This window comes from Capra hircus, chromosome 26, assembly GCF_001704415.2.
Source record: "Capra hircus breed San Clemente chromosome 26, ASM170441v1, whole genome shotgun sequence".
In the NCBI taxonomy this organism is placed as follows: Eukaryota; Metazoa; Chordata; class Mammalia; order Artiodactyla; family Bovidae; genus Capra; species Capra hircus.
The window spans coordinates 9,891,313-9,913,521 of NC_030833.1; the positions used below are offsets into that span (position 1 = coordinate 9,891,313).

Consider the following 22,209-nt stretch of genomic DNA (forward strand, 5'->3'; position numbering starts at 1 on the left):
AAAGCCCTCCCCACAGTTCAGAAACCTCAGGGCGGGCCTGAGCCCCTGCCAGTGAAGACACTCACCTATCATCTGGGCAATGGTCTTCTCATACTCGGCCACGATTTTCCTGTAAGAGAAGTGGAAACAGGTTGGTATTAGGCCCACACAATGGTTTTTACTTTCACGCGGGTGCCCATGTGCTGGACATCAACAGCTTGAGCACTGTCCAAGAGGACAAGTCCTTTGGGTCCCAGGTGGCTCAGAGGTCGTGGGTCCCCTCCAACCTCAGCCCTCTCCTTGCACACCCAGGTAGGTTCATGCTCCTAGTGCACGACTCTGAACACATCACTCCCTTGTATAATACAAAACATTCCATGTCTCTCCACTGCTCATTGAGAAAACAATAAGGCTAAAACTTCAGCCTGATAGTCAAAGCCTTCTGTAACCCAGGCCTGATCTTCTTTGTCAACCATCCTGTGCAATGATAGCAAATGATTTCTTATCTGCTCTGAGCTTTCTTGTCTTTGTGGCCTTGAACATGGTTGTTCACTTCCCCTCTATCTCCACCTGTCAGAATCTGTTTCTCAAGGTCCAATTCAAATGCTCTCTCCTCCAAGAAGTCTTCCTTGATTTCTCTTTAGAACCCAAGAACATTTTCTTTTTTTAAATTTGGCTTTGGTCAAGTCACTTAACCTCTCTGAGGCTTCAAACGGGGCTGACCATCCCCTTAAGGGCTGTGGGGAGAAACAGATGGTGTGTCTCTAGACAAAAGCACAGAGCTTGGCACACAGTAGGTGCTTCCCATGTGGTAGACATCATACTTCTATGACTATATGTAGAAAATGAAAATAAATCACTCAGGTGAAATTTGGAAGACACCCTAAATGTTTATCCATTGAGACTGGTGAAATTAATTGTATTAGACCTTCATGAGGACTGTCAAACAATTGAACAATAAGATTGAGATGTATAAAAATCTAAGTTATCTTAAGTTAAAAAAGAATGTAGGGTCATGTACACTTCTATACTACACTAAAGAAAAAAGGAGGTTATACTGATACCTTAACACATTTGGGATCAGAAATGCAAAAGTCTAGGAAGGATACCCCTGAAATGGTACACAGCGGTTACCTGGCTGTGGAACCAGAGGCTGAGTGGGAAGGAGATTTGTTTTTCATTGTAGGTATATTTTGTTGTTGTCCAGTCATCAAGTTGTGCCCGGCTCCCTGCGACCCTACAGGCTGCAATGCGCCAGGCTTCTTCAATCATGTCGACTGAGTCGGTGATGCCATCCAACCACCTCAGCCTCTGCTGCCCCTTCGCCTCCGGCCCACAGTCTTTCCCAGCATCAAGGTCTTTCCCAATGAGTGCGTTGTTTAACTCATGCTCATGGTATTTTAATAATAGTAATATACTAAGAATCCTCGTGGAATAAAGAGTAACTTCTATAGAGGACACTGTTCATGGGACCACACCAGTTCTAGCTGTTATCAAACCACAGGTAAGCATTCCCCAGGTCACCAGGAAGCCCAAGCATCACAACTGACCTCATTTCCATCACTTCCCGCCTGCTTTCTTCATATTTATCTTTCCACTCTGAGACCTCTCTCTCCTTGGTTATGATCTAGTATCAGGGCGAAGAAGAGGAAAGGTTAGTCCCAGATGAGTCCATTCTGATGTGAGCAATTCACAGACCGAGACAAGGAGACATGAACAAACATAGGATTAAAACCTGCTGCACCAAACAAGTATTGTCCCTAAAGAATTTCCCCAAGCGTGACAGAAATAAGCCATATGCCAGACTTTCACGGTGCCCTTGGAGTGCAACAAAAACGTGTGTGCTTTTTTTTGTTGTTATAAATCAAACAAGGCCAACAAAGGCTTATTTAACAATAGTGTCCAAGATCAAAACCCATGGTTTGCTACCTATCTCTGCCGGCAGTGGTCAGAGGAGAAGGTCTGTGTCCAGAGATGCTGGTTTTGTGGGCCATGGGGACGTATGTTTATTTACAAGTGGCAGAATGGGAGCTTTTCGCAGGCACCCAGAGCTGGCCCTGCCTTCTCGGAGGCACCCACACACCACAGTACCTCTGCCCTGGCAATCTGGAGAGCGGAGTCCAGGTCGGGCTGCTGGAACAGAAGGCCCGCGGGTTTCTCCACCTCGGCCGTCCCGATGCGGGAATACAAGGCTGTTTTGGAGATGGAGACATCCGGTGGGTGAGCAGCTTCTCTCTGTGGAACGGTTTTTAGTTTTAAAAAGTGACCATCACGCTTCTGACAAGGAGAACTGCATTCATCCTCTCACGAATGGGTTGGTTGTATGGTTTTGAAACAAAGAACATCGGAAGTATGAGAAAATGCTAAGACTAATGAATGGGGAAATGCCAGATACAATCTATGGCAGTCTTATCATTTTGCACCTGCACAGGCTGACAAAGAGGCTGGTGGCGGAGGCCTCCCCAGCTCCCGGCCCCTGGAGTCAAGCACGTCTAGCGCCTGTTTATCACTGCTGTTTATCAGACACAGGCATTTAGCCACAGCGAGTATTTACCAAGGCCACCTTCCAGCAGGCACCACTTCCAAAATAAAAGCCTGATGGCGAACAATGCTGAATTCTGCTCTACGTTTGCCTCGTTTTGAATAACCACAGATCTGATGGTTTTGTGAGACTGTCCACATTTCAGTTTAGGGGGCATTGGTTAGCTCTCTTTGAAAGTATAAAAGTCATACAAAGTTTTAAGACCTACTGTAGACGTCAAGCAATGTCACCTTCAGTGAATGAGTTTCTGGATGCCAAAAGGTAAGCATTACCTTGGAGTTCAATGGTATCAATGGGAAAATAGAAAACTGGATTACTGACAATATTCATGTGCGTGAATGTGTGCGAATAAGACCCTCGACAAGCACTGTGATTCCCCACCGCCCACAACTGACACTGGACAGTCACCAGGGAGGAGAGGTCTACACTGACTATTCTTCCTTTTGCACAAACGCTCAGCCGTTTCCAACACACTTGAAATGCAATGTTAGGAACATCACCAACCAGCGCAGCAGGGTTGTCAGTCTAGCTCTACTGCAAAGAAACGCCAAACCAATCACACTCTCAGTCCCATTCATTAACCTCCTGGCCCGTCGTGGTTGCCAAGGCAAACCTCCACCCTGGTTACTAGTGTCTGATTCGATGCAAAGCAGTGGTGGTCCAATGGGAGGAGGGCAACTGCTTCTTCCTTGGGAAACGTGTACAAGAAACGGAGTCATGAACAGAACAGTGATGTAGAAGAAAGAAATGTGGGGATGGAACAGGGAGGACTTATCATGTAGGTGGAAGCAGAGATTAAAGAACCAATAGTAAGTGGGAAGGGAGTGACCTGAAGGTGCTTGAGCACAACCTCTCTCTTCAATCATGGGAACAGATACACCTACCCTTCTGTGGCCTCAGAGACAAGGAACCTGAGACAGCTCGGAAAACGTAGGTAGAAGCTTAATGGATAGGACTGGAGGTCACAGGGTTAGGACTAGTTAGTTGTACACATGCACGATGAACTAAGTGGTTTATGCTCTCCTGAAAGCAAGGGTCTGCTATGTGGCTGTCACACCCCAGCCTGATCTTGAGTATCTGGGTTAACTCTCACGTGCAGTCAGAACGACTGCTGCTCAGAGGGGAGAACACAGTTTTGTTCAACCAGACATTAGGGATGCCCACCCATCAAATGGAATGCCAGGATCCTTCAGCCTCAGGTCCTAAAGGTACTCTGTGGCCGGACATTTGAGCAGAACAGCTAACAGCCAGAGCTAACAGCTCTCGGGAGCAGGCAGACTGGCCTCTTAGAAGAAAGAGGGCCACCAACCAGATTGGAGGGCAGAACCTCTCCTGTCTAGGCGTTAATCTGTAATGTCTGCAACGTTGACAACATTCCGCTTGTCAAAAGGGAAACTTCTCAGGAAGTAAATGGAAAATTATAATGGCATCAAGACTCAGTACTTACATTTATCATGAGAGTTCAAAAACATAAAATTCTGAAGAGGATTTTAAAAAAAAATTGTTCCTATCAGTTAAATAAAATAATGTGTTCTTTGAAAAAAAAATCAGAATAAAATTTCAAAATGGAAAGAACATCCCGGTACCTCTGATGATGAAAAAAATGAGAATCTAAATAAGATTTGGCCAGATCATTTCCTAGAATGGGATTGAATTCTGACTCCAAATAAACCAGCTCTTTGAAGTAGAAGAGAAAAATGAATGAAAACTAATTTTACTGTACTGGGCAGAAATGAAATAAGATCAATGCAGGAATTAATTATTTTTAAGCTGCCTCATGTCCTTTGTGAAACAAGGACGAGGATGAAAAACAAACAAAAGGATGAGCTTTCTAAGTAAATGCAAATAGTTACTACCGAAACACTGATTCACCATCTCTGGTCATCCTGGCCACCTGTGTTTTCAATACAGAAACGATGACTTTCAGAGTCCACCTGAATTATCACCCACGTAGTTGCATGTCAATGAAATTCAAGATACACATCCTGGTTTTCTCTTACAACCAAGGATTGTTTTAAACTGAAATTAATAGCTCTGTCTCTTCCTGATATTTTAAGATCAGACTTAGGTTAAGCTGTATTTCTTTCACATACTCTCCCACTTGCTACTTTAGAGGAGCCAGGAAGCCCCTAGAATAGCAAATTAAAATGTGAAATGGCCGTGACTCAGATCACATGGGACTGTGGAACTGACGTCCATGCCTTCAATCCTCTCCCTCGAGCTTTGATCCCTATGGGGACCCCTGGGGCACGGTCACCCCAGTGAGACCTACAGACATGCCTGGGGTCCTTCTAGCCTTGCAGCCAGGGGCTGTGAGCCCTGCCCCTCATCCGGGCTCACAGTCCCCCTCCTGGGCAATCCCGTTGCCAGGTTTAGGGGAAGCTGCCACATCCGGGACCAAGGCAGGATTGCTGTCCCTCGGAACTGGGAGGCACAGCAGTGAGAGCACAGAGTGGGGCCCAGGAGACAAGATCGGGCCACGGGCCAAGGTCATGGAGCATGGACACAGGCTGGACCCTCGGGGGTGTCTGGGCCACAGGGTGCCAGGTCAGGCAGAGAGCAGCCTCACCCTGCTGCTGTGCTACCCAAGTCTGACAACGGGCGGTCTTGAGCTCAGGATGACAAACAAGAGGAAGGGAGTTGACACGTGCCCTTAATCCACTCTCACAGGAGGCACCGCCAGCGCCAACTGGCCACTCCATCCCAGTGGGTCAAAATATGGCCTCAGAAAAGAGGGTGGAACAGATTGAGAGAGTAGCTGACATATATTCACTACCATGTATAAAACAGAGAGCGAGTGGGAAGCTGTAGAGCACGGCTCAGTGCTCTGACCTAGAGGGGGAGGACGGGGGGCGAGGGGGGAAGGGAGGCTCAAGAGGGAGGGAACAGACATATACTTATGGCTGATTCATGGTGTCGTAGAGCAGACAGCCACACAGCGCTGTAAAGCGGTCATCCTCCAATTAGAACAGATTAAAAAAGCATGCATTAAAAAAAAAAAATTTAAAAATAAAAAATATAACATATTCTCCCTTTAAAAAAATAATCAAATTTCTGGAGGGAGGGGGGGAAGGCATGGCCTTAACCCTCAACATTAGGCTGCAGGCGATAACCACAAATTCTTGCAACTGGGCAGTAAGCTGAAACCCATGTGCGAGCCCTTTGCCACTGCTCTTCAGATGGTCACTGTGGGTTTGAGGCATCATGTGTGGGGGCCTGGACACAGCAGGAGAAAGGGACCCTAGGATATCAGGCTGCTCAGCAACCACATAACTGCCCCAGACCTGACTCCTCCTTCTCCTGCTGCGACAGCCAGGTCTCTGCCTTCATCAGCTAGGACACCTGCAGGAACCATATACTAGCAGTAATGCCCTTTCCTGCCCAGAGAAGCCTCTTTCTAGGACTTCCTCCAACCCCAAAGCTTGCCGTTTGTATGATGCCTGTTCCTAAGTTACCCAGATACAGCCTTCTTTCCTTATATAGGGTCCCCCTCTTCCCAAAAGGCCAACAGATTTAGGGACCACAACCAGCGTCTGTTACACATACAAAGGCAATCCATCCCTGAGTCCTGCAGCCCTTGGAAAGCCATGCGGATGGGACTCCGAGGTTCTGTCCATCCCGGTTCAGTGGTAAATTCAGGGCTGCGGCACCGCAGAGCCAGGGACCGGTCAGATCTACCCCCAGGGGGACACCACACTGCCAGAAGCGTGTGGAAGAAAAACAAGCTGGAGTCTTACATCCCAGCCCCTGCAGTTTCCCTCATTTCTAACCTTTTCTGACTAATGAGGAGGAGGAAACCCCACTGCAGTCCCTGGGAGTCTGGCTTTGCTGACCCTCAGTCTAAAGGGAAACGCCAGTGAAGCTGCTCCAAGGAGCGACTAGAAATCACCCCTGTCATATTTCACAATGCTTTTCATCCCCTCGGTGCGAGTTTGTTTGTTTTTTTTTCATTCTGAGAGATTTCATTTTGTGTGAGCCACAGTTTAAGATCATGCTGCCAAAAAGATGGGGGCTGTGTCACTTGCAGCTGAAATATACGGGCAGCAAAAAGAGCCAATTGGATATACAGCTGCTGTTTTCTCTTCCTATATATCAACAGTTTCCAATGCACTAAGGGACTATCAAGCCTCTCACGAACAAGAAACCCAGAGGGACCTAATTGGGTTCAGGCAAATGGATCACCCTAGGGCTAATTAACGACAGGAAAGAGCATCTATTTTCCATGGGCCAAGGTCCCTAGATAATAGACTTCTTACAAAAGCGGTACAAGTTCCTACAGTGGAGGAAAATACTCCTCAGACTCCAAGACCCTGTGGAATCTTTTAACACGCCCTTCTGGAATATGCAAGGAGGGAGCGGGTGCTGTCTCTCCAAACTACACTCAGGAGACTTCACGTGACAGTATTTTCTAAATCAGAACCAGGACACATGGTCTGAGAACAGGCTGTAACTGCCTGGGAGTCAACTGCTGGCCATCTCTGAGAAAGCAGGCAAGGGTACCACACAGTTCCAAACACTTCATACTCAATAAGAACTACTGAGAACGTGATTCTGCCACACACTTCTGGACAAGAATAAACTGTATTCATAGTGACCAAACTTTAAGCAATTCATTCTGTGTTTAGGCCACTAACCAAGAATATCAAGAAATAAACCTAAGGGGGGAAAATTCCTTACTGCGTAATGTATTCTAAAAATCTCATTTCATGGAAATTTAACACAGGTTTAAGGGTTGGCCACAAGAACAAGGACACCAACAATTAGACTTTACATTCGTGTCTCGACTCTGGGTCCAAATGCTCCTGGTATGGACATCCATGGGGAGACATCTCAAGAGATGTATCTGGAAGGGGGGTCCCTGTTTGGCTCCAGAGGGACCACATGCAGGGGGCCCTCACTCAAGGCAGGAGCAGCGTGAATTCCTGATCCTGTATCAGGGATGAGAGATGGTCCTGCTGCTATGCGAGCTGTCACTTGAGATGGACGGGCAACAGGCTCCCATCTGGAGATGAAAGCACTAGCTCTCAGAAAGCCAGTGAATCACCATCAGGCTTTGGGCTGGCTCCCAGGCTCCATCTTCCCCCTGTGTAAAACGGGACCTGGGCCTGCTGTATGAGGAGAGATACTGGGAGCATCTCACTGGGAAACAGAGGCACCAGTGAAGGTCAGCGCCCATTCATTGATTGCAGGCCTACTGTGCGCCACGCATGGTGCCGCTCTCTTCACATCACCTACTGTCCTCACAGCAAGCTTGCTATTAGCCTCTTGACACAGATGGAGAACCTGAGGCTCACCCACTGGTTCAAGGCCACAGAGTGCACTGGGGCCCAGTTCTTGTCTAATAGCCCAGGTTTTTACTGGGCTGCCACCTGGGGGTTGGGTGTGGGGGAGGGAATGAGGAGGCTTCTCAAACTCCAAGGGCACCCATCAGCCCTTGGAGTGGGCTAAACCTCCGTGGACCACGTGCTATATCGCACGGCAACAGTAACTCATCCCAACTGTTGAGCAAAATGACTCCAAACTTGGAAGCCAGCGAAACAATCTTTGCAGGGACTGTCAACATCATATTCTCCTCTAGAGAAAGGCTGGCAAACTATAATGAGAAAGCAAAAGTGTGAGTCGCTCAGTCGTGTAGGACTCTTTCGACCCCATGGACTGTAGCCCACCAAGCTTCTTTGTCCATGGGGATTCTCCAGGCAAGAAGAGTGGAATAGGTTGCCATTCCCTTCTCCAGGGGATCTTCCCAATCCAGACATCAAACCTGGGTCTCCTGCACTGCAGGCAGATTCTTTACCGTCTGAGCCAAACTATAGGGTGTGGGCCTCATGGCCTAATGCCATTTCCTGTAAAAGGTTTTTACCAGGCCCCACCATAGCCATTCATCCAATGCTGTCCACTGCTGCTTTGGCAGAGCTCCAGAGTTGAGTAGTTGTCCAGAGATCAGATAGATAACCGCAAAGCCTCAAACATTACGCTCTCTACTTGCAGGAAAGGATAGCTTTTTTGTAATCCTCTTGACCCTGGCCTAAGGGTCATCTGACATGTCAAGAAGGTCTCGTTTTCAGCTATTTACTATTTCACCTATTTATTAGGGTCTAGTCTCAGTATAATCATTAGTATTATTCTATAATAACTGTAGAAAACAGAAAAGCTACAAATTACTTTTCATCAACAGAGAAGCAAATGATTTCTGTAGGAAGAAAAAAGAACTTCAAAGGTTAGGATTTATCTGTCCTGTTTAACTATGAATAGAATTAACCAGTTTTATATCTATCTAACTTTGCAATCTGATTCCAGTCTCCTCCCTCCTCTGACTGTACGTGAGCTTCTCATATTTTCCTCCATTCAACCAGCTTTTCCACCCACCCTGCTTGGTTCCTCCCTGAGTGGACCAGATCTTAAGACATGCACTCAGTGCGTACTTATGCATGAGCTATGCCTTTAGCTTTTTGGAGGTATCCTTTGTCGAACGCCTGCCTGGCCGCGGTTAGCAAAGAAGCTTCTGGACCACACAACATTCTCCAGAGGCAGCACACAGCAGCAGCAAACCAGTACCTTGGTGTCCTGGCGGCTACGGGCAGCCAGGGCGATCTGCCTGGCCAGCTTCAGGGCTTCTATCCGCATGATGGCAAACTCTAACTCCTCCTGCCGGAGGGGTGGGGAATGAGCAGACCGCAGGGAAAATGCAGCGAGACAGGACGGAAATGTTTGTCCACATCCAAGAAACGAATGGGCCACGTGAATGTGTCGTAACAGGTACTCGGGAAAACACACGCACTGGCTTTCTTTCACAATTAACACCTCAGCAGATCATGAAATAGGTGCTTAATTTCCGTTTTTTTTGTTTGTTTTCTTAAATCACCCTTTGGAATGTCTGTCAGAAGTATTATGCCATCAAATATGATATGATTTTTAAAACGGGATCAGAACTTTTAGTGCACCGTTTCCTTCGATTTCTCTTTTGTTCATTTCATGTAAGGTTGGCCAACAATTTCCATGAGTGGATCTGCATCTCTCAAAGGACTATAAGCCATCTCTCTAGGTTTGCTCTGCACGCCCCAGTCTAGGGGAATATCAAATTAAGTGGTCAAATTTAAAGCGCAGGGTAGAGAGAATGGTTTTGGTTCCAGATGCGAGACCTGAGTCCAGATGTTATCTCAATGGGGGTCTGAGATAATCTCATATATATAAACAGCCTGGCTTGCTGGTGAGCTAATACCCTTGGTTCCATCAATAAATCACAGAAAGCTGCTTTTGGGGCTATCAAGACGTCTGAAAAATGACTGTTAGGATCCAATTTCCAAATTGAAATACAAACGGTTTGTTCCATATGGAACGACACGATTTATATCACTCTGGCGTCCCGGGTAGAGAACGCCACATACATCAGTCTTGGAGGGGAAGCGATTCCATCTGGAATATTCACAGCAATGCTCCATGAACTCCTGCCTCGCAGCTTTTGGAGTTCGGAGATTCATTCTCTACTGAGGTTTTTTACAAACTCCCCCAAAGTCACACATGGGCTACAAACCTGAAGTTTCTGAGCAAAGACTGGGGGGTTCTTTTCTGCTAAGTCGGGCTCCAGATAGTCAAGTGCACCACAGAGAGAGGCTGGATGAGCTAGCCTGCTGAGGAGGGCGTCAGCAGAGGCAAAGGAGCCCTCGGGAGCTGTCTGAAGGCCGGCAGAGGAGGACACAGAGGAAAAACAGAGGAGACAGAGTGACAGCTTCTGAGCAAGGACCACCCATCTATTGGCTGAACATTTCTGCCTTAAGGCCAAAGAGAGTATAGGTGCCAATACCTCCCTCTTTACCTGGACAGATGTCCACATGCTGACGACGGGCATCTCGAGACTGGCAGGCCCAACCCCCTCCCCCAAAGCACCATCTTAGGGTCCTTCCCCACCCCCACACCACCCCCATTCCATAAGTAGTTGCTGGGAGGACAGCTGTCCTTAGTTACTTGAAAACCTCAGCAGGTGGGAGACAAGCTAGCTGATGGGGATTCCAAACGTAACATAACGCATCAGGAAAATACCTTCCAGTGTAAATATCCAAAGTCAGGTTTTGGTAAAAGGTTATTTTCTAAATAATGGAAAGATGCTTTCAAAAGAAAAAGATCAGAAAGACTTCAAAACCAGAAGCCAACTTGGCAGAAAGTTGAATTAAGCATGAGTGCCTCATGATGTCTGTTTGAAAGATGCTCTGAGTCCTGTCTGGACCATGTTTTTGCTCATAATTATCTTTCCAGTGTCCAACAGACACACAGTAGGTGCTAAATTAAGTACTCGATGCATGAGTTAAATGAACGTCTACTCATCCGGAACAACAAGGTAACATGCTAAGTCAATGGCCTCAAATCCTCTTAGGGACTGCGAGCAGGGAGGTAAAATAAGCAAGAGAAAATTCATCTAGAAGGATGATTCACTTTAGATGTGTGGAGGCTGGGGGCGGGGCCTTGAGCTCAGGTCTGTTTGCTCTGCGAAAGCCCCACAGGGCTGGGGAAGGAAGAGGTGTTAAGTCCTGGTCTACACGCAGAAGGCACTTCCCATCACCAAGGCCCAGGAAAACCAACTGTCTCTCAAAAGGAGAGCGTTTTCCTGCTCCACCATTCTCTGCCCTCTGCCAGAGAAGACAGAGGTAGGATATAGATGGACGACAGCTCCAAAGCCACAGTCCAGCTGGAAGGGGCTGGAGGTGGAAAGTTAATAACCCTGACAGCAAATAACGCACTTAGGTGAGAACTGCAAAACCACCTTGGTGAGGATGGAGAGCCTTCCTCTGATCATTACTGGGTAGGGTGACCTAGGCTAGCTTCCAGCCCCATGCCCGGTACCAAGCAAGTGGTGCTTTAAAGACCTGGGCCGAGCAGTGATGGGAGCCCACTGGTCCTGGGTTCATCCACAGTTCATCTCAGGTCCCTCCGACCCCACTTACAATTTCCATCACTTCCGACGCGGTGCCCAAGGCCATGGCCTCCAGCTCTTTCTGGGAGGACTTCTCTGGCACCTGCAAGTGTGGCTCCTGGTTGGGGGCCAGCCCTCGTGCAACGGGATGTTGGATCTTTGCCCCAGTATTCACAAGGGCTTCAGTCTCCTCGAAACTTGAGCTGAGGAAGCAAAGGGCATCTTTAGAGTCTGCACTGGAAACCCCACCAAAATCAGCCAGGATGCCTCAACTAATATGCCAAGGGATGCTGGACTTTCAGGGTTATATTACCCCAGGAAAACGGACAGGTCTTAGACAGTCAAGGGGCCTGCTGGCTGAGTGGAGGGTGGTCCAGTCCCACCCTAAGGCCTGCTGATACAGTAGAACCAGAAGTCCAGATGCCATCTAGCTAAGGACACAAAGTGTGAAAGTATTAACTGCTCAGTAGTGTCTGACTCTTTACAACCCCAGAGACTGTAGCCCACCAGGTTCCTCTGTCCATGAGTTTCTCCAGGCAAGAATACTGGAGTAGGTTGCCATGCCCTCCTCCAGGGGATCTTCCCAACCCAGGGATTGAACCCAGGTCTCCTGCATTACTGGCGGATTCTTTACTGTCTGAGTCACCAGGGAAGCCCAAGGACACAAGCTCTGGAGTTAAGCAGACCACTAGGCCCCTGGCTGTGCACCTCAGGAGAGATTAGGGGCTCTAACTTAGTGAAGATCGAGGGAGATACTGCCTGCATGGGACGCATGTTGACACCGTGCCGGTCACAAGGTACCATGACTGCTGTCGTAATAAGGTCATCATTTCATTCTCCCCGCCCCGGGCAGATTTTGGAGTAAGTGTGGGAAGTCAAAGCAAGTGCTTTCACTCCTACTCAGTGACCAGGCCAGCAGGGGAGGGCAGGAAGGTCCCAGTCTCAGCATGAAACCCCACCCGCACCCGACCCAGCACCACACAGCTCAGAACCGGACCCTGACAAAGGCTTACATTCCCATCTTATTAACAATCAGCACTTATCAGGCACTTTATTTGTGCCAGGCCTCGTGACCGGTGCTCTCCTTACAGCAGCTCCGTTCATTCCCCCTGATGACTTTTTGGACAGGGACCCCTAGCCCCGTCCCCACTGGGGGATGCCTGTAAGACTCAGCACCTCAATTCATCTTCATAAAATCCCTACAAGGTCGATTGTATTCCTTACTCTCAGTTTACACATGAGGGCAGAGCAGCCCTGGAGGGTTCAAGTGACCAGTGAGGACCAGGAGTGGGACTGCGGCTCGGAATGCTCCAGCATGCTACCTCCCCATGGCACGAATCACGGAATCAAGCGGCGTGTGTGCTGGGAGGTGATGAGAGGGGTGCACACATTCAGTTGGTTAAAGGACCCCAGCTCAGTCCAAAGGGCAGCCAGGGACAAACCCACTGCATCTGCGTCAGAGTGGACGCTGAGATGGAGACATGGGCTGCATGTGTACAAATGAATCGAGGTCAGGAGAGAAGTGTAGGGGCTCAGAGGCCAGGGACCTGCCTTCCAGGACATAGCTCTCTCATCACGGCAGTCATACCCTGAACACGGCGTTGGAGACTCGGACATCCGGACAGGGGGAGACTTGACCGGGCTCTCCTGAGACGTGTCGAACATAAGGTACAAGGCCTGCTTCTTCGGGGCATCGTTGTCCTGCTGCAGGGATCAAAGTCACATGTCAGCTCAGCCACCGTGGTCTGAATGCGCTACCGAGACGAAAACCAGAGCACACTTCGATGGGGACAGCTAATTGGTCAGGAAGGAGCCTTCCTTTCTCTCCAGCCTCCCCGAAGAGAGGAGAAAGTGGTACCGGCTAGGAGAGAGGAGGCGAGGATGGCAGGAAGGGGAAGGCGGAAAGAGAAAGTGCGACTCCACCCGGGGGGAACGTTTCTGAGACAGATTGACTGCGATAGGGTTGGTGTGAGACACACTCACTGCTGCTCGGCCACTGACTTTAGCGGCCATCCCCTCTGGGTGCACGAGCACACTGGTCACCCAGGATAAACAGAGGGGTCGGAGAGAGCCCGCCCAGGTGTTGCCCACAGTTGAATGGGGGGACTCGGGCGTGACGGACTAGTGTGATCAGCATCACCATCGAGGTTCACTGACTTACAGCAACTGTGGTTTAGAAGCAGCGACCTCACATCTACGAACGACGCAGAGAAAGAAATAGAAGAGCAACAAGTCTGGGATCCTGGGTGTCGCACAAGCGCCACCCCCCACCCCTGGGCATTGCCACGCCCCTGTGGGTGTTGCCCGAAGACAGCACAGCGCAAGAGGTCGCGTTCAGGACCAAACACCCGGGGGCAACACATACGAAGCCAGGGAAGACAGCCGCCCATCATAGTGACTCAAAACGAAAAAGGAATGGGGGACAGACTTACTGCTCAAAGGAATCATCTTCAATTACAGAAAGCAGTTAGTCTGAAGAAACCGGACGATGGTATACCTTAAAAACAACCACTAGCCTTCTGCCTTTTCAAAAGAAACCTCGGACCAGCGCTTTCTCAGCCAGAGGAAGTAGTTCTGCAGGAAGTCTAACAGCATCCTATCATCTCCTCCCTGAAAATGGCATCTGAAGTGGACTGAGACAAATCTCAACCCCGTCCCCCACTCCAGCCCCGGGTCACTAAACTGACCCCAAAACAGGGTGGAAAGCAAGTCCCCTGCTGGCTGGAGGCAGAAGAACTTACAGGTAAGGAGGAACCGATTTTCTCCATATATTCGATTTCATAGGAGTTTCTGTAATCCAACTCTGCAAATGAAACAAAAGGAGAGGTGAGCACCAGCGAGGGAGAAATGAAAACAAAAGATTTGTTTGGCTGGGCAAGGTGGGGCCTGGAACAAGGCTTTAGGCTTTCTGAGAATGTCCACTGACTGAGATTTCCAATACAGTCAAAAGGGGAGACTCGCCTTAGCTATTTTCAGACAAGTGGTAAACCTCTTACCATAAAGGGGCTTCGGCCACTTGGGAGTCTGAGAGTCCATGGGAATTAAATGTCAAGACCAAGCACGGATTTGACTGGGAAAAGATCTGAGCATCCTGCACTGAGTTTTCAGATCAGAGCGTGCGTACCCTCTGGGTGTTGCTTTCTCTGAAAGTCTCAAGTGCAGTTCAGGGAATCTTCCCAAGCCCTGGTGACATTTTGGAACTGGACCCGAGCTGCCCATTTGGTTGATGGAAGCAAGGGGGAAGAGCAGGGCTGCTATAAGAGAAGCTCTTCAAGTCGCTTAGAACATTCCCCCCAATTCTGCCAGTACCAAGGGGCTGGTCTGAATCAAATGTTCAGACACAAAGACTATTAAAGTCCAATTTGGTGGAGTAATGGCCTATTTCAAGTTGACAGGAGACTTTAGGCTACAAGGAAAACTCCAGATACTCTCACTGGAGACTAGAAATCCCATTGCCTGCCTCGGCTCCCAGGCAGTTACAGGTGGAGACCCAGCTCTGCCATTCCATCCAGGTCCCTGTCTGGTGAATGGACTCTGAGCACCTACTAAGTGCCTGACAGTGCAGGGCACGGTGGATACGGTAGTGAACAAGACAGAAGAGGATCCTATCATCGTAAAAACCCCAACCCACAGCTACCCGACGGCTCTTTTCCACTTAAGAAGAAAAGCAAGACGTGACATGACCCACTCAGAAAGCAAGAGTGTCAATGGCAATCCCTAAAGCCCAACGCCTTAATTTTTTTAAATAAACAGAAATAGCAGCAGTTCTTCTGGTTTGAAGTCCCTCATTCCTACATATTCATAAGCATATTCAACAGAAGGGATCGTTTTTAAATGATCCTTTAAATATGAACTTTAAAATGAGATATATCCAAGACTTCCTGGTGGTCTGGGAGTTAAGACTGCAGGAGGTATGGGTTCGATCCCTGGTCAGGGAACTAAGACCCTGCATGCCGCGAGGCAAGGCCAAAAAAATAATAAATGAAGGATTTCCTCAAAGACTTTCTCAAAACTTGCAAGTGTGTGTGGTTTTGGCTGAATAAACTCCAGTACTTAACCCCGTGGATGACTTTTCAGGAATCTTTGGGATGAAGCAAATGCATCTTTCTGGCAGGCATGACCTGCTCATGGGAATGGAGATGGTTTTGTGGATTAATGGCCAGAAATACCTCACACATCCTGAAGGTGCTGACTGGTGCATCCCTGCGGAGGAACACGGACTAAGCCGAATCACATGCTGGGCAGGAGCTCAGTGTCTATAACTGTGCTGTGAACCTGTCCCCGGGGTCTGCCTCGACTGAAGACACAGAAGCGTTCATTTATTAAGACTTACTATCTTCCAAAGGCAGGGGATAGTGAAAGACAGAGTGATTTCTAGGGCCTCTTCTGGAGGATGCCAGCGCTCATTTTTATTGTTCTGCTAAAGACTAAGTGGAGAAGATACTACAAAATCAGCTCTTTGCTCCTCCAAGGTATCACTGCTATTGCCAAGGCATGATTTTATCCTAACTGATTTAACAGAAAGCCTCCCACCACCACCCCCAACACACACACACACAAACATACCCTACCGTGGCACCGAATAACCTGGGGGCCACTGTGGAGATTTTCTGGGCCCTGGGACCCCAGCTTAGCTAGCTCTGGTTACCAGCTCGCCTCAGGGTCCCACCTGGAATCTGTGCTCGTTTTCCTGGCAGCAGATCTGGGTGAGTTTTAGGTCGCTGAGCTCATTTATCTGCCTTCTTTCCTACCTGCCAAGAGCATCTCAGATATATTCTTTTTTGTTTTTTGGCTGCACCACGTGGTATGTGAGAATCTAACTTTTCCGACCAGGGATCAAACTCACACCCCCCTGCAGTGGAAGTGTTGAGTTTTAACCACTGGACCACCAAGGAAGTCCCAGGTTCTCAGATATTTTGAGAAAACATCTTACTGCTTTTCAAAATCTCACTCACCTGCCTTAAATTCTAAGCCTCAGAGGGTAGGCTCGGAGAGGGGAGCCACATGCAAATTTTAGCCCCTTTTTTACATCATGCCACACACAGCTGGCAGACCAGCAAAGAAAGGTAACAGCAATTATACCAAGCAGCTCAATGTCTTTACATCTAAGAGGCAGCTCACTAAAGCATGTGCTGCTTTGAGCTGAAGAGGCCTGACGTTATTGTTAATGGGTCCCGTCATTCTGAAGGCAATGCACACTGAGAGGGCTGGACTGCTGTTTTCATGGGACTTTGTTGGAGCTTTGCTAGAGGACCAGAAGGAGCCTGAGCAGAAGCCAGAAGGATGCAGCTGAGTCCAGATTGTCATTCCCAGGATCAAGGAAGCCACCTCACCAACTTCTCTAGGCTTATTGACTCATTCATAAAATAGAGTTCAAAGTGCACACGTCTTACAGGATAAAATGAAATGATGTAAAGCCCCACATCTGGTCATGCAAAAGGTAACGGATTTCAACCAGGTCTAATTGCTCACTGCTAATATTTCTGAAACTTTTAACATACGTGATGAGAGGAGAAGAGGCTTTCAGAAAGGGACAAGGACACTGCTCCGATTTCCTGGGGTGGCCCTTCTATATGTCTGTATCTCAATGGCAATGGTGCCCAGCACTGAAGCTCCAATATTTTGGCCACCTGATGTAAAGAACTGACTCATTGGGAAAGACCCTGGTGCTGGGAAAGATTGAAGATGGGAGAAGGTGACGACAGAGGATGAGATGGTTGGATGGCACCATGGACTTGATGGACATGAGTTTGAGCAAACTCTGGGAGTTGGTGATAGACTGGAAAGCCTGGCGTGCTGCAGCCCATGGGGTCAAAAAGAGTTGGACACGACCGAGTGACTGAACTGAACTGAGGAATAGGTTAGGCTTCCTCCGAAGGACACCTTCCCCTCTAATGGATGTAGGAGGGAGAGGCTGATGCCCTAGCAATGGGCCATCCAGATCTGTGAATCTAAAGCCACCACTCCCTCAGGGTCTCGGACCAGAGATGGGGGGGATCTCGGAGGCTCTGTCGCCCAGTGGTTCCTAAACTTTTCATCCCTGGGAATCACATAGACTGAGTTTCCTCTCAAGGCATCACGTTTCAAAAGACTGCCCTAGAAAATGGCATTTGCTAAGCAAAGGTTCAAAGGAAAATGTTTGATCATAAAGCTCCGGTTTTAAGCAATTGGAGACTACTGATGTCGCCACAGAGCTGATGTGCTTACAGACCCCAAACATGCAATTCTAACTAGCTGGGCATCCATCTAAACTAGGTCTATTCGGGGGTTTTTTTGGAATATTAAGATGATGTGAATCTCCTGGGGACCCAGGTAAGGAAGTTCAACATCCTCATTCTACACTTAATGAAAGGAAGCCTGAAAGATGGTCACATAAAGACTGTGGTAGGGAAGAAGAGGCCCTTCAAGTTGGGCAAACCTGGTCCTATGTGGATTAGCCCCTCAATCTTTAACAGCTCAGATCCTCCGCTCTCAGGTTCTTTCTGGGGAACATATCTGCTCCACACCCTCCACCTGGTGTGGCCAGATGTGACCTCATGAACAGGAAGGTCAATTCAAGAACAGGGCTCCATCAGTTTCTATGTCCGGTTGCTGAAGGGAACACCCAAGAGATGGACATAGACCACACCTCCCAGAACGGCAGCTCTTCTTTATTCACACGTCCAGTGGATTTCCCATCGCCCACCAGCTACAACTACGTGCAGGGCTTCCCAAATCTTCACAGTCGTTTTCTAAGAAGGCAGAGTTTACTAGAGTTTTGTTCCAAACTTACGGATTTACCTATTTGTAAATATTTTTTTGCAGAAAACAATTCTCGAATATGTCAGTGAGCTAGTGAGTGGTCTTCGTTCCAAGTTGAAGATGAAGAAATGGATGTCACCACTGAATGAGGCACCTATTAGCTTAAAAGGTATCATTAGGATCTCTCTATTTTCTTGCGTGCTTAGTCACTCAGTCATGTCTGAGTCTTTGCAACCCTTTGCACTGTAGCCTGCCAGGCTCCTCTGTCCATAGGTTGCCGTTTCCTTCTCCAGTGGATCTTCCTGACCCAGAGATTTTGTTTTCTATGAAAATAATGCATGTATCTATTTGATTCCTGGTAATACAACCACATACATATACCACAAAACACATAGACTTTTTGATTCCTGTCTACAATGGCAAGCTCAGGCTGGCTTCTATACGTTTCCATGACATTTAACAGATCCTTTTCAAACCTCAAGAGATGTGAACCAGCAGGAGCTATCAAAATGGCCAGGTCCCCGCTGGTCCTCACCTACTCCTGCTGCTTCTGGGATGTCCACACACCTCCGCACATCTCCCTCACACAAGACGTGAGTGATGCAAAAATCAGACTATGTGGACACTACCCTGTACATCTGCCTAGCCTTCTATTTTCTCTCCCTACAAAGCTGTCTTTAGCTCCCACTGTGTTCATGGCGCTGTGAGAAAAGCTGCCTCAGATAGGGTTCTTTTGTCAAGAAAGACACAATCTAGGGGAGATGCACTCGAATCATGGTTACCGCATCAAGCAACCTCAAAGTAGGTTCAGAGCAGGCACTGAGGATAGGCAGCGAGGGGCCATGATCAGGGAAAGGCTGGGAGTGGGCAGGACAAGCCCGAGAGACAGGGAGGTGCGGGGTATCCTGCAGCAGCCACTGCAGAGGGGCTAGATGGGGGTCCCATCCGGTGGGGTTCCTGGCCCAGGGGTGTGTGCAGAGAGGAAGAGGAAGACTGAAGTAGAGCTGAGGCCAGATCCCAGGCCCCCAGGGTCACGGTGGAGTAAGATGGTCACTGTTAAGCCTCCCAAGCCCCTGGCCACAGGGCTAACCTGACAGCCAACCAAAGCCTCCATTATTCAGGAAATACAGTGCCCTGAAGTCCAAGTCTTTCAACATCAAAATACATCAAAATACAGAAAGGCGTGTCATAAGATAAGCATCCACAGTCTCCCCCAGACTTGAAACGGCTCTCACTGTACCACTACTCAGAAACCTCTGGGCACAAAGCAAGCCACCCAGGCCCCGGATCAAGAAGAGCCTCCAGAGGAAGCTTTCCAAGTTAAAAAGGGCAGCAGTGGAGACAAGAACATAGAGCACAGACTTGAGGACACAGTGGGGAAAGGAGAGGGCGGGATGAATTGAGAGAGTGGCATGGACATGTGTAAATTACCACGGATAAAACAGCCAGAGGGGATCTGCTGTATGACGCAGGGAGCTCAAGTCAGATGCCCTGTGACAACCTAGAGGGGTGGGAGTCCCCTGGTTGCTCAGACGGTAAAGAATCTGCCTGCAATGTGGGAGACCTGAGTTCGATCCCTAGGTCGGGAAGATCCCCTGGAGGAAGGCATGGCAACCCACTCCAGTATTCTTGCCTGGAGAATTCCATGGACAGAGAAGCCTGGCAGGCTACACTCCATGGGGTTGAAAAGAGTCGGACATGACTGAGTGACTACACTTTCACTTTTCACTTTCAGAGGGGAGGTGGGAGGGAGGTTCAAGAGGGAGGGGACATATGTACACCTATGACGGATTCACGCTGACGTATGGCAGCTGCTGCTGCTGCTGCCAAGTCGCTTCAGTCGTGTCCGACTCTGTGCAGCCCCATAGATGGCAGCCCACTAGGCTCCTCTGTCCCTGGGATTCTCAAGGCAAGAACACTGGAGTGGGTTGCCATTTCCTTTTCCAATATGTACGGCAGAGATCAACACAATATTGTAAAGCAATTTTCCTCCAATTAAAAATAAATTTAAAAAATTTTCTTGGTTACACCCTTGCTCCACCCAGGTCGGGGGCAGGAGGTGGCCTCATAAAGATCACGGTTCCTTATTAGCAGCGAAGAAGTGGATAAGGTTTCCCTGTATGACTGTCCTCATACTGAATGCTACTTAATTTTTAAGACTTGCTAGAAATTAAGATCTTAGAAAGGGGAAACTCAGACCCATCAACGACAGCCCAGAGTACTGGAATGATGGCCGAAGACTAGGCTCACAAGCCCCACATGAGGTGGGTAGAGGACAGGCCCCATGAGGACTGGGAATGCAGGGTCCCATCATATCCCTCCCTGGAAGGTTCTAGTTGCCAACTTAAGATATATGGATCTTTCAAGCCAAAGAACCAGGCAGACAGCTGCAAGTTGATACATGTTAAGGGGGAAGAAGATATGAATGATGTAAATGACACGCCTAGGGCCTGTGAGAAGGACTCAGGGTTCTCGCAGGCAAGCCGAGGGGGCGCCTCTGGTTTAGGGCTTGAGCAGAAGGTGCTGGTCACACGGTGGAAGGTCCCTAGGGGCCAATGAACTGTGGGGACCCCAGAGGCCCCCGGGCCAGTTTACCCAGCTGAGCACTCGACACAAAATCCTCAAGGAACACAAGCCATACAGCTGAGAAGGTACAAAGCTCGGGGGAGCTCAGGGCCAGGTGTTAGTGGGCACTCTGCTAGCTCTTAGCAGGTGCTTACGGGTCACAGCACAGCTGGGTTCAAGCCTCAGGCTGTGTTAACAGGCAGCCTAGCTCAGGGAGCCCCGGGACGCAGCGATCCACAGCACAGTTACCTGGCTTAGCGGTTTCTTTCCTGGCCCTTTGCTCCCTAGGGGCAGTAGCCTCCAAGGCAGGGTGGGAGTCCAGCTGGCCACCACGTTGCTTACCCTCCGTGGGTGAATTGAATTTGGTCTCGTTCACAAAGGTGGACAGGTCCGAGGGCTGGGGGTAGTCCTGTTTGTCAGCCTCCAGATCCACCGTCATGCACGTCCACTTCTGATTGGTGACCGCCAGCTTCTCCTCGTCAGTTGCGTGGACCACCGCTGAGATCACGGGTGGCGTTTCCGGCGTGGCCGCGGGGGTGGGGTCCTACGAGGAGAAGGGAAGCCGTCTCTCCTCTCGTCCCGTATCTGTGCCCACCCACGGGATCTGGGTACCTCCACCAAGGACAGGACCCTGTCACATTCCTCTGCTCAAAACTGTTCCAAGGAAACAAATTCTTTCCTCTATGAATTTCCTTTTCTATGGCTTGCTTCAGGGGGTGATGACCATGGGTTTAAAAAGGAATCAGGATTTTGTGTTTTGATTATTTGAGACATTCCTGCTCATTCACTTTGAGAAAAATAAAGAAAATTTTTACAACTGGCACTTTTATTAGGACAACTATAGCGTTATGCCCACAAAGGGCTGGACATCAATACCACCGACATCACCCAACAATCGTCATGCCTGATGCCAGAGGTAGAGAAAGTGAGTTTCAGCCCCATCTCCACAGAGGTGTGCAGCTGAGCAGGGCAGGGTGGGAGCCCAAAAATGTTGCCACAGATGTGGCACTGGACCCAAGACCCCTCTGGTGGGGCTGGGCGCCTCTCTGCAGCCCTGCCCTGGCCAGGGTTGGCCTGGCTGGGGTCTCACTGGCTTGGATGAGGGCGACAGAGGAGATCTGCTTGTTTTATGACCTTGAATGGCCTGACACACTTTCCTGGCCTGTACAGGTGAGAGGAACTGGTAAGAGGGAGACAGGGAGCTGTATGAAGAAAGAGCCCAGCCCCCATTTCTTTAGGGGATGGGGTCCCTTTTCCACCCCAGTCCTGGTGCTGGTTACACAATCCAGGGCTCCTCGCGCACGTTCAGTTCTTTTTCACTGAATATGCATTTATCTCCACAGACTTCCTCAACTTGATATTTAAGGATGTTCTCAGCAGATTAACTGGCCAGAACGGACCAGCACAATTCCCAGAGAACTAACATTTTTCCTGGGCATCTGCCAATTCTGGGGACATTCTCTGACATTTCCCCAAG

General features: G+C 48.9%; 1 protein-coding gene across 8 annotated transcripts in view; it reads right to left on the reverse strand.

Moving 5' to 3' along the window:
- TACC2 (transforming acidic coiled-coil containing protein 2) overlaps nucleotides 1-22,209 on the reverse strand; it is a 206,861-nt gene that overhangs the window by 10,858 nt on the left and 173,794 nt on the right. For 3 of the 8 annotated variants that reach the window (XM_013975232.2, XM_018041286.1, XM_018041283.1), the window contains 9 exons: nucleotides 21,075-21,276; nucleotides 14,168-14,229; nucleotides 13,015-13,130; nucleotides 11,458-11,629; nucleotides 10,053-10,193; nucleotides 9,077-9,166; nucleotides 2,071-2,214; nucleotides 1,530-1,606; nucleotides 66-109 (listed from right to left, as the gene is read on the reverse strand). In XM_013975232.2, the coding sequence (XP_013830686.2) occupies nucleotides 66-109; nucleotides 1,530-1,606; nucleotides 2,071-2,214; nucleotides 9,077-9,166; nucleotides 10,053-10,193; nucleotides 11,458-11,629; nucleotides 13,015-13,130; nucleotides 14,168-14,229; nucleotides 21,075-21,276 (1,048 nt within the window). Of the gene's footprint in view, nucleotides 1-65; nucleotides 110-1,529; nucleotides 1,607-2,070; nucleotides 2,215-9,076; nucleotides 9,167-10,052; nucleotides 10,194-11,457; nucleotides 11,630-13,014; nucleotides 13,131-14,167; nucleotides 14,230-20,981; nucleotides 21,277-22,209 lie in introns of all 8 variants that reach the window. The other 5 variants (XM_018041287.1, XM_013975233.2, XM_018041285.1 and 2 more) reach the window with 3 other exon arrangements.